Genomic DNA, 12,825 nt, shown 5'->3' on the forward strand with positions numbered 1-12,825 from the left:
ATAGCTTTCTACTGAACACACAGAGAGGAAACTGGTATCTATCTTCTTGTCTCTCTCTGGAGAAGACTTAAGCACATTTCCCAAAATGTTGGCATGTTCCTTTAAGGTATAAGATTGTACTCTATTCCCTAGAGATAGCCCCAGCCAGAGCTGGTCAATGGTCACCATCAAAGTGTGTGATATCCCTGGAAATGGGCTGCCATTAAAGTGGGCCATGATAAGGGCTATTTCTGTACCTCCAATTACCAGAGGGGACATTTGAAATGATGCCCAGAGATGGAAAGTATAGCGGCCATTTGATCACACAATAATCAGCAGCGTATCAGTCATCTAGTCCTTTGAAAGAGGGAACGAGGGAAGATAGAGAGAGAGAGCGAGAAAGAGAGAGTGAGGGGGAGAGGGAGAGAGAGAGAGAGAGAGAGTGAGGGGGAGAGGGAGAGAGAGAGAGAGAGAGAGAGAGAGAGAGAGAGAGAGAGAGAGAGAGAGAGAGAGAGAGAGATGGGAGTAATGAAAAAGACAGGAATGAGGGGAGAGCAAGAGTAAATGATGAGAGAGAGTGAAGTGGTGACTAATGAAAAAGACGAGAATGGGAGGGTGTAGAGGGACATAAAGACAGATTAGAGGGGGAGTCGAGAGAGAGAAGGAGAGAAGTGTGAGAGAGAGAGAGAGAGAGAGAGAGAGAGAGAGAGAGAGAGAGAGAGAGAGAGAGAGAGAGAGAGAGAGAGAGAGAGAGAGAGAGAGAGAGAGAGAGAGATAGAGAGAGAGAGAGAGGGGATAAAAAGGTGAGGAAGAGAGAGAAAGAACAATAGAACGAGAGAGAGAGAGAGAGAGAGAGAGAGAGAGAGAGAGAGAGAGAGAGAGAGAGAGAGAGAGAGAGAGAGAGAGAGAGAGAGAGAGAGAGAGAGAGAGAGAGAGAGAGAGAGAGAGAGAGAGAGAGAGAGAGAGAGAGAGGTTTGATGGTATAATTATTATCCATGGGATGATCCGTCAGGGGAATAGGGTGTCATTATTCATGTTTATTATAACAAGAGCTGTCAGATGACAAAACCTTGTATCTCAACAAAGTGAAGTCCTTCAGCAATGGACAAGTTATAGTCTTCTTCTAGATAACTGTATGTAGTGTGGTAGTGAAAGGGTTAACCTTCTGTAGTCTGGTAGTGAAAAGGTTAACCTTATGTAGTGTGGTAGTGAAAGGGTTAACCCTTTTGTTGTGTGGCAGTGGACGAGTTAACGTACGGTTATGTCTATAACCATAGTTATATGGTATAGTGACGCTCTGCGTCTACTGGAATACACTCCCATATCAGTACTAGCACTGAATAAATCTTCACATGCACCTATATACACCCACTCGCCTGGCCACACCCCCATCCGCTCCTCTACATAAGCAGGGGTGTGGCCATACTAACAGCTCCTTCCCAAGTCTTTCACCACCAGGGCGAAGACCACGGGGTCCTCAGTGAGTCCGACGCAGAGCGTCACTATACTCATATAACTATGGTTATAGACATAACCGTACGTTATATATCGTATAGCTCCGCTCTGCGTCTACTGGAATACAGGAGCTGAGCAGAGCGCAAGCTCAACAAATGTACCCGCTGAGGCCCCCCACAACCATCAGAACCGGGGAGGACCCGAGCCCCCGGACCCCCCTAGTGGAGGACGGGAGGGAAACGGATCCGACTGTGCGAAGAGGGGTTTAGCAACTCAAACGCACAGGGTGAGCAGACCGTGGGACTTACCTTCCCACAGAAGAACCCATGACTACACAAACGCGCAACCCACATGCCACTAGGGAACGAACGGGAAGAAACAAAACCCGCATTACAACCCCTAATATCACAGGGTCAAGGGCAAAAACCCAACCCCGTGGCAAGGCTGTAGCAGCGGAGCGCGAAGGAGGACCCAGCCCCAGGAAGGGACTGGACCCCCCGGAAAAAGGGGGCCTGGTGAGGCCAACGACGCCGCAGCATCGAGACCCCACCAGGCGGTCACTAGTGACACCACCCCCCACATCGCCAGCGTATTCGGACAGGGCCCATCCAAGAGCAGGCCCTTCCCCCCTACAGCACACCGCCCCGAAGCACTCAATAGGCTACACCCACAGCGGGACCAGGCAGCGCACCGGGGAGACAACCCCCAAAAGAGGTCGATCCCTCAATCCAGGCAACAGGCCACTCGACCTGAGCCTGGAGCACTGCGGACTAGACAGGTGCCAAAGGGGTCTGCTGAAAACAGCAAGCTCATGCGTGGTTCCTATCAGAAGCACCCAGGGCCAGCACTATGTACACGTCGAGACCCAAAACATATCAATGGTAATTCTAACAAGAACCCAGATAACGTTCCCTCCAAGCCGCCTGGGAGAGCGGCAGGAAGCTGGCCAAGACACAGATATGGGTCCCATATGATGCGCCCAAGGGAAAACACCCCTGTCAACCCTGCCCTATAAAGAGAGGAGACAGGGAACCCCCAGAGAGAGACTTCCCACGTGAGTAATAATTGAAAAGACATATGCAACATTGAGCTATGTAACAATTTGACTAGGACTCTCTGAGGAGGAGGCTCTGAAACTCTGAGGAGGCTCCCTCACTGAGAGGGAGGTTCTGAACTCACCAAGGAGGCTCTGAAACTCCCTGAGGAAGAGGCTCTGAAACTCCCTGAGGAGGAGGCTCTGACCCAATATACACACTACTAGTAGGGAGCAGAGCAGAAGAACAAATGGTCTCTACTGCATTGCATCACCTACCAAGCTCAAGACACATACAACAGAGCAGAACCTCTTTTTAAGTTCTACTCCCCTTGACAATAACAGAGGTCCACAACATGGAGCCTGAAAAGAACTCACAAAAGTCTCACAACCAATAGAAACGCGCCCAGTGACGTACTCTATGGCAGGGGAATTCCGTGGCCAGGAAACTCCCTCCCCCCTCCCTACCCTGTGACGCGCTGACCCAGCAACGTGACAGGAAGCCCGAAGGACAGGAGGCCCAACCCCCTGACCAATCAGAAAAAGGGGAGGGAGGGTTTATCAGTTCACCCCCTCATGACCCCTCACCCCTGATACGATGCAATGACAAAGCAGAGCCATGACACCAGTCATAGCGTGCTACACGAAGCGCATGTATACCTGTCAAGGTAACAGCTTCACATAGGCTCATGTGCGAACCTGCCACCTGAATTTTTACACCTTTTCCTAAAGGAAGAAAAACACAGACCAAGAGAGGGCCCTTTCTTTTTAAGGGCCCTGGTACAAGAGCTTACACATGTAACTTCTGTAGGCCAACACCTAACCCAGTTGTGGATCTTAACGACACACACAACCCTCCATCACAACAAAAAAGGCAAAAGTACACTCTCACTACCGTAAGAGGAACGCCGTTTTTCATAACGAGAGAAGACACAAGTCCTCGATTAAGTACTGGTCACAGGCCTTGCTAAGTCCACATGACAGCGACCAAACAATCTTCAGGAAAAAATTGCCTCTCTAAGCAGGAGCACAACCCCAGCAGAAGCTGAGGGGTTACACCGTATCCCCACAAACATAGTGAAACAATATATTGTAAACAAAATCATGTTTGAGGGGAGGGGGGGGGGGGCCCAGGGGCAAACCGGGGGAAAAACCACCCCTCACCACCTTGATACGACTTGTTTGAACATGTACAGCCCTGTTTATATGTGAAACTTGCCACCTGTTTATTGTCATCACAAGCTGAGAGAGGGACTCATCCCTCGATCACATGCCACTATGCATAGCTTTGCAGGGTTTTTAACCCAGCCGTTGTCTAACGTTACATGAATACACACAACCTCTCATCATACAACAAAACCAGTTCATTTTTACTCACGTAAAAAACAATGCCGTTTTCTAGGTAGAGAGAAATCTATACCAACAATTCACACACAACACATGTCGCATCCCCAAATGTAGTGAAGCAACATACGTTTTGGAAAAAACATCGTTATTACAAAACATTCGGAAGGGGAAGGAAGGAAGAGGGGGGAAATGTCCAATGGACCCTTACCTGCACCAATGAACGCAGGCTGAGAGGACCGCAACAGGCTGGTCTCCACGTTGACGAAGACCCTCGCTGATGGGGCAAAAGAAGCTAAAAATTATCGAAATTGACCCAGTTTTAGCGTTTTTATCAAACATTTTGTCGACCAAACCACAACCTCACGCACATGCATATTTTAATCCATGGTTCATAGCGTGCGTTTGTCATCTTAATGATGATGTCACATCAGGTGCAGGGCAGCGAGGGGCTCTGAGAGTCATAGGCAGGTAGTGGCAGGAAGCAGAGAGCCTTGCTACTACTAGCCGAGGAGCTAGTCTCTGTTTCACCTAACACTATTGCTCCGTGATCATAGCCATTCATCTCTAAAGCTAACCACTATTTGTAAAAGCCACAACCACGTTACCTATTTGTAATAATGTAAATCATTGTGTCGTTGTACATATTGTGTATATAACGTTAGTAGCTAAGTTAGCTAACGTAGCTTAGCTTAGCTTGGTAGCCAGCATTCTCGAAACTCCTAACAATGCCCGATTTAAAATGGTTCTCTCCTCTTTGTATACCTTTGTCCTCACAAGTATTCTGCCAGGGAACTTATGGACACGACAATAGTAGTAGTTATAAGGTGTTTGAGCTTGTAACGTTAACGTTAGTTAGCTAATAGCTATCGTGGTAGCCCGTTTCGTGACTGTGATGCACCGAGTGGGCTACTATTGTGCTATCAACATGCCGCGACGTGTAGCTTGCTAGCCGGCATGATGCGTGCAGTGCTTTGCCCCACAGGTCTGAGAAGAGGACCTGCACATTTTACTCGTTCCCCAAACTCCTCTACATGCCCCGATCTAAAATGGTTCACGACAGTAGCCATAATGCTAACGTTAGCCAGAGCCATATAGCCAGTAGTACTATGACCCGGACAGGCATAAGGCATAAGTTGCCTGAAGTGACATCACGGCCCTGCTAGCGTCTGATAAGCTTTTAGATTTGCTCCGTGCATGTTATTCGTGCGTGGACCTTTTTAACCCTTTCTGAGTGGCATTTACGGCGTCAAATGGAAAAAAATAAATAATGAAATTAGATACCAATGATGTAAACTACCCATAACTGAAGAGTAGGGTTTAACCTGCAAGTTGGCCTTTAAATGTAAATGTAGACGTAAAAAAAATACTGGTTTTCTAGTATGCTAGACTAACATAGGCCAAGCGATTCTCCTCAATGTCGTGCACCTTAAACCGTCTCTCTCTGTCTGTGTCTCCAGGTGTCCAAAGTGTTGCCCAACATGAAAGGGTTGCCGGGACGTGGCGTCTTCCTGGCTCATGGCACCGCTGACGGTACAGTATAGGCTTTTTTCTTGACTGACTTTAAATTGGGAAAACAATAAACGGGTGATTTTAAATAGAAAACGGTGGCAACCATAGAATGCAGTAGAACTATGTATTTGAAAAACCTGTATTTAGGTAAACTGCTGTGTAGTGATTTAGGGACAAGTATCATCCTTGGACAATTATCATCAGTCTTCCCACGCACAAGTTTCAGCTTGGTGGGTGAACTGTTGGACAGGTTTTCTGAAAGTTGACCTTGACTGAGAAGAACTGATTTTCTAAATTAATGTTGGATTATTATTTTCAACAAGCTATTTATAACGCTGATGCACTAATATTAGGAGTGGGTAAAAAACACACAAGAAAACTAAGCAGTGGAATAGTGATTGCTCACCATGGCAGTGACTGAAGCTTCGAAGCATGCAACCCTAAAGTGATCAAGATAATGCCCTGATATTCCATGATGACCTAACCGGAGAACTGGGGTCCAAGGAATTTCCCTTTCTAGAAAACCACTTTCACTTACAAATGCCCAAATATGCCGTATAGCATTAAATATGCTTACATTTGATAACAATTTCACAACTTGTGTTTTATTAGAATTAACTCATGAAATGATGTCTTCCACTGCAGCACATGTTCATTTCCAACATTCAGCAGAGCTGATAAAACACTTTATAAAGACAGGAGCCAACTACACCATGCAGGTAAATATCTATCTATCTATCTATCTATCTATCTATCTATCTATCTATCTATCTATCTATCTATCTATCTATCTATCTATCTATCTATCTATCTATCTATCTATCTATCTATCTATCTATCTATCTATCTATCTATCTATCTATCTATCTATCTATCGATCTATCGATCTATCGATCTATCTATCTATCTATCTATCTATCTATCTATCGATCTATCGATCGATCGATCTATCTATCTATCTATCGATCTATCGATCTATCTATCTATCTATCTATCTATCTATCTATCTATCTATCTATCTATCTATCTATCTATCTATCTATCTATCTATCTATCTATCTATCTATCTATCTATCTATCTATCTATCTATCTATAATAGATCAGCATAATCCACAATCAGTGGGAGTTGATTACTGTAAGTTTGTGCTTAAAGGAACATGCCAACATTATGGGAAACCATATTTTCCAGAGTCAGACAAGAAGATAGATACAGATTTCCTCTCTATGTATTCAGTAGAAAACTAGCCTGGCTTAGCACAAATGTATGGAGGCGGATACGAATCAGATTGCTTAGCTTAAAACTCCGGGAGAAGTGTTTTTGGCCAACAGCTAGGATCCGTATCGGATCGTCGCTTTGGTGCATTTCTCACATCACTATTTACATTTGCACAACAGTTAGTGCATTTCTCAAAACAATTAGTACAAACTGCAAAACCTAGTTGGTAACCTGCAAAAGCGTGTCACTTGCTCAAAATGGATAGTTCCTTCTTCAAAAGCAAGTATTCATGTCAATGAAAGTGTCAGTGTCATCAAAATGAAAAGTCCTGACACCATTGTTTATGAACAAGATAGTCAAATGGCTTTGTCATGTTTTCATTATGACAGATCACTCTGTATATTGAAATTCTTTTATTGGGAAAACCACATTTTTCCAATGCAAAAAAGTCAGATCTTGGTGACACTACCTGAAAATGTTCAAGACAGCACTATACACTATTTGCACAGCCATTTGAAATCTACAGTTACACATTACCAGTTTACAGCACTGAACATTAGAGTATGCATAGAACACATAAATGTTTTACCTGTGCATACTGGTGCCGGATCTCCTTCACTCTGTCGCTGTTCCGGTGAAATGGCACATTGTACTACAATTGTTTCATGCGCATTTCATTTCTCAATTGTAGCGATTGAAACGGATTCAATATTACCAAAGATATTGTCATCCTCTATAACAGCGCTTTGTATCTCTCTCAACCTTATGGCATTGTTTGCAATCACCATTGCACAAATGGCTTCCTCTTGTTGCGGAGGAAAAAGGGGCCCTCGTCCACCTCTGCGAGGTTGTCTTGCAATCTGAAGATGGCGCGACCCGAGTCAACGAATGTGCAAATTTTTTGTTATTATGTTTGTTTTTACTACTTTTTTTATCGAAACATCACTGGCGGGGACGTCACTTATTGACCTAAACTCCGGACTCAGAGTTTAGAGACACTTTATCATGCCAAGAATGCCAACGGAGATCAGAAGAGACAAAGAAAACGCAGGAGAAAAAGACGGCCGCAAGACAAAGAAGAAACACAGAGGGAAGAGGAGCGGGATCAGATTAAGACTAAGAAGATCTGCTTACCGTCCGGCTATTCCATCTATCTTCCTGGCGAATGCATGTTCGCTAGAGAGTAAGATGGATGATTTACGAGCACGGGTCCGATTCCAGCGAGAGATGAAGGACTGCAATATCCTGTGTTTCACGGAGACCTGGCTGAAACCAGTGACTCCTGATCACAGCATCTCTCCCTCCAACTCCTTCACCATCTTCAGAGCGGACCGTACAGAGGCCTCCGGGAAGAGCATCGGCGGGGGTCTCTGCCTTATGACCAACAACGGCTGGACTAGCCCCGGGGAAGTGCAGATACTCTCCCGTTCATGCTCCGCCGACATGGAACACCTCTCGATCCAATGTCGCCCCTTCCATCTTCCACGCGAGTTCACTGCGGTAATCATTACTGCAGTGTACATTCCCCCCCAGGCGAACGTCGGCAGGGCGCTAGCGGAACTACACGACCATCTGAACACACACCAGATCAAGCATCCAGACGCGGCCATGATTGTGGCCGGGGATTTCAATCAGGCGAATCTGAAAAAAGTCATGCCGTCTTTCTTTCAGCACATCGTCTGCTCCACAAGAGGAGGAAATACACTCGACCACTGTTACACCCCGTTCATAGCCGGATACAAGGCTGTACCGGCTCCACCATTAGCGGGAGCGACGAACACGTCGGATCATGCCGCCATCTTGTTGGTCCCCGCTTACAAACAAAGATCACGTGACGCCGTCGTGTCACGTGAGGTAAAAAGATGGACCGACCAATCAGAGGCCACGCTTCAGGACCCACTCGATGACGTCGACTGGGGAATGCTCGAGAGAAGCACCAGTGATGTCAGCGAGTTCACAGACACTGTGGTGTCCTTCATAACAACACTCGCTGACAGTATTGTCCCCACAAAAAAGGCGAGGGTGTTCCCGAACCAGAAACCATGGGTGGACAGTACTATCAGAGCAGCTCTGAACTCTCGCACCACTGCTTATAACCTTGGCAGAGAGTCAGGAAACATGGAAGAGTACAAGACAACAGTCTACACTCTGCGCAAGGCTGTTAAACTTGCTAAGAGGACGTATGCCGACAAGATGGAGGCACAAATGGCACAGAATGACACAAGAGGCTTATGGCAGGGACTGAGGACTATAACTGACTACAAAGTCAGCGCCCCCTCAATGGGGAGCGACGACGCCTCCCTTGCGGACCAGCTCAACACCTTCTACGCGCGGTTTGGTGCAAACAGTGGCGCTGCTAGCTCAACGGCTAGTGACGTCACTGGTGCGCCGGCTGTTGTGGAGGGGGGGGGGGCATTTGCGGGGGGGCGGGGATGCTCTCTCATTGACGGTACACAGTGTGAGAAGAGCATTTATGCAGGTGAACACCAGGAAGGCGGCTGGCCCAGATGGAATAACAGGACGCATACTTAAGTCCTGTGCTAACCAGCTAGCCCCTGTGTTCACCACCATATTTAATCGATCCCTGAAGGATACAGTGGTCCCTGCCTGCTTCAAGATGTTTACCATTATCCCGGTACCAAAGAAACCCTCCCCAGCAGGTCTCAATGACTACAGACCGGTGGCACTCACCTCTGTGGCCATGAAATGTTTTTAGAGGCTGGTCAAGGATCACATTTGTGCCTCCCTCCCCAGAGATATGGACCCTATGCAATTTGCATACAGGCCAAACAGGTCCACTGACGATGCGGTCTCCCATGTACTGCACAGCACCCTCTCTCACCTGGACCGTCAGAAGGGGGGCTATGTGAGACTGTTGTTCATTGACTACAGCTCAGCGTTCAACGCCATAGTCCCCACCAGACTGGTGGACAAGCTGATCGAGCTGGGTCTGAGCTCCGCTCTGAGCGCCTGGATACTGGACTTTCTGAGTGAAAGACCCCAGGCGGTCAGGGTGGGGGGTCAGACCTCCAACACCATCACCCTGAGCATCGGGTCCCCCCAGGGCTGTGTTCTGAGCCCCCTGCTGTACTCACTATACACACACGACTGTGTGGCCAAGTTCAGCTCCAACTCCATAGTGAAGTTTGCAGACGACACAGTGGTGGTGGGGCTGATCTCGGACAACGACGAGAAGGCCTACCGGGAGGAGGTTGAGGTACTGGAACGCTGGTGCCAGGACAACAGCCTGCTCCTGAACATTGGTAAAACCAAGGAGCTGATCGTGGATTATAGGAGAGGACAGCAGGAGACACACACACCACTGAGGATAAACGGGGCCACCGTGGACAGGGTGAGAAGCTTCAAGTACCTGGGGGTCCACATCTCAGAGGATCTGACATGGTCAACACACATAGACACAGTCGTAAAAAAGGCGAAGCAGCGCCTCTACCACCTGAGACAGTTAAGGAAGTTCAGAGTATCGGGGAAGTCCTTCTACGCCGGAGCTGTAGAGAGCATCTTGACTGGAAACATCACTGCCTGGTATGGAAACAGCACGGCACAGTACAAGAAGGCCCTACAGAGAGTGGTGCTCTCTGCCGAGCGTACCACGGGTATTGCACTACCTCCCCTGCAGGCTCTATACAACAAGAGGTGCAAATCCAGAGCCTGCAGAATAATGAAAGACCCTCACCACCCCAATAACAGCCTGTTCCAGCTGCTGAGGTCAGGCAGACGCCTGCGAACACCAGCTACTAGGACAGAGAGGCTTCGGCTCAGCTTCTTCCCCCAGGCCATCAGAGCCTTGAACAATGAACACTGAGGGTCACAGAACACTGAACTCTCCACACACAAGCACACATTAGCACACACACGACACGCACGCTGTGCACGCTCGCACACTAGCAGCCACTTTAACATGAGAAAGAACTCACTCATGCTGCACACGCCCACACTTATGGCCACAAAGGAAAGGTCACTTTAAAAATAGTATAGTAACAGTGTATTGCACTACCAAGGGACCTAGCATGTCCTTCATGCTCTGTAAATAACTATGTACAAATACTGTGATGTCCCACTATGTTACCTGTTTATTGCACAATGTTGTTTATTGTTTATTGGATTCCATTATATGTTGTACTACTGTATTGCACATCGTTGCGGGCAAGACCACCCGCATTTCATTGTATACTTGAATGCCGTGACAAATAAAACTCTTGACTTGACTTGACTTGCAGAGTAAAATTACAGTAATGTACAGCAAACATGATATATACTGCTTTACAGTAACCCATATTACTGTAGTGTACAATAACAGTGCTTCCCACTTGTAAGATGCTGCAGTACAGTACCATACTGTAAATATGGCAAATCTTTACTGTAACACTACAATACAGTAAATCTGTGCTGCAGTAAAGCTGTAAGTCTAAATGTAAAATGCAAAAAGTGACAAGTTCTTGTCCCACTGCACGCTTCATGTATGACACAATGGCAGTAGTGCAGTGCAGATTGTTTAGTGCTGAATTACTGTCCAGTATACACACCTGCTCTCCCGACGAAATGTTTGAATACAGTAATTTAATTTACAGTGGTTCTCTCAACATTTGGCTGCACCCTTCGACCAGCCTCAGCCATTGTGAGGCCGTGATTGACAACATGGTCCAGAATTGACAGATTCTGACAACTAGTTCAACATTTTTGTATGTAATGACTCAAGCAATGAAATGAGGACTATTAGTTTTATAGGGAATGACTATTCAGCAGTCATAAGTATAGTTAATTTTGACTGACATGACATAAGCAAAGATAATGTTATAAAACAGCAGAGAATTGTATGAAAGCAATTGATGCATGTCCAAAAGCATTTGCAATTTGTTCGGAGGAATGAGAAACTGCTACTATGATGTGCACAAATGACTAAATGTTGTGGAGGTTGAACTAACAGTTATGAGAACTTTAATTCTGATCAGAGAAATGCACCAAAGCAATTGAGAAAAACTGTAATTTGTGCTGTGCTAGGCTAGTTTTCTACTGAATACATAGAGAGAAATCTGGATCTATCTTCTTGTCTGACTCTGGAAAAAATGGTTTCCCATAATGTTGGCATGTTCCTTTAAAGTATGTCCATGGGCTGTCAGCTCAACTATAAGCCTATCTATCTTAGATTATGTGCCTCAATATCTCTATCTTTGTCTGTCTGTCTGTCTGTCTGTCTGTCTGTCTGTCTGTCTGTCTGTCTGTCTGTCTGTCTGTCTGTCTGTCTGTCTGTCTGTCTGTCTGTCTGTCTGTCTGTCTGTCTGTCTGTCTGTCTGTCTGTCTGTCTGTCTGTCAGATTTACCCTGACGAGGGTCACTTCCTGTCCTCACGGAGCCAGCTGCAGCTGACTCACTCCCTGATTGGCTACTTCGGAGGATGCCTGCTCGAGGCATCATCGTTGCCCGAGCAACATCGAGTCCGAGATGACGAGTGAAAGGAAGCATGCAGTCATCAGGACATATGGTGTGTGTGTGTGTGTGTGTGTGTGTGTGTGTGTGTGTGTGTGTGTGTGTGTGTGTGTGTGTGTGTGTGTGTGTGTGTGTGTGTGTGTGTGTGTGTGTGTGTGTGTGTGTGTGTGTGTGTGTGTGTGTGTGTGTGTGTGTGTGTGTGTGTGCGTGGGTGTGGGCGTGTGTGTGTGTGTGTGTGTGTGTGTGTGTTGGCGTGTATGTGTGTGTGTGTGGGTGTGTGTGTGGGTGTGCATGCACATGTGCGCGTGCGTGCGTGCGTGAGTGAATAAGAGAGGACAACACTAAAGGCTATGCTCTGTAATTACTGAAAATAAAGTCGCAATATGTTGACGAAGACATTATTAGAGAGTGTTTGTATACAGTATCTATAGCCCCGTTTCGACCGCAGGAACGTTCCTCAGGAACTACAGTAGGAACCCTTTGAGGAACTGCGTTTCCATCACAGGGATCAGGGGGACATTATTTTACCCCCCAAAATGTCTATTTCTTTTTAAAAGTACAGGCACTGTGGGGGTGGGGCCTTGCTGTATGTAGGAAATTGTCCTTTGTGTTCTAGTATAGTTAACTATATTGAGACACTGGAATGCCTGATTGAGATCTTGTTGATGGTCTCATTAGTCTAATCTTCACCGCTCTTTAGGCCGCGGTGGAAACGCAGGCGACAACGGGCCGAACGGACTGGGACTAAAAGTTCTGGGTACTTTGGGTCGAAACGCGGTTTGTGATGAGAGAGAGAGAGAGAGAGAGAGAGAGAGAGAGAGAGAGAGAGAGAGAGAGAGAG

General features: G+C 46.6%; 1 protein-coding gene across 1 annotated transcript in view; it reads left to right on the forward strand.

Annotated features, from left to right (window-relative positions):
• Positions 1-12,010, forward strand: part of LOC311231311 (inactive dipeptidyl peptidase 10-like) — a gene marked incomplete at both ends in the record, with an annotated part of 312,294 nt that extends 300,284 nt beyond the window's left edge. Inside the window, 3 exons of the mRNA XM_084317856.1 lie at positions 5,272-5,344; positions 5,969-6,042; positions 11,873-12,010. Of these exons, the coding sequence (XP_084173982.1) occupies positions 5,272-5,344; positions 5,969-6,042; positions 11,873-12,010 (285 nt within the window). The remainder of the gene's footprint in view (positions 1-5,271; positions 5,345-5,968; positions 6,043-11,872) is intronic.
• Positions 12,011-12,825: the final 815 nt, after the last annotated feature.

Source organism: Notolepis coatsorum (assembly GCF_963971535.1).
Source record: "Notolepis coatsorum genome assembly, chromosome: 1".
In the NCBI taxonomy this organism is placed as follows: Eukaryota; Metazoa; Chordata; class Actinopteri; order Aulopiformes; family Paralepididae; genus Notolepis; species Notolepis coatsorum.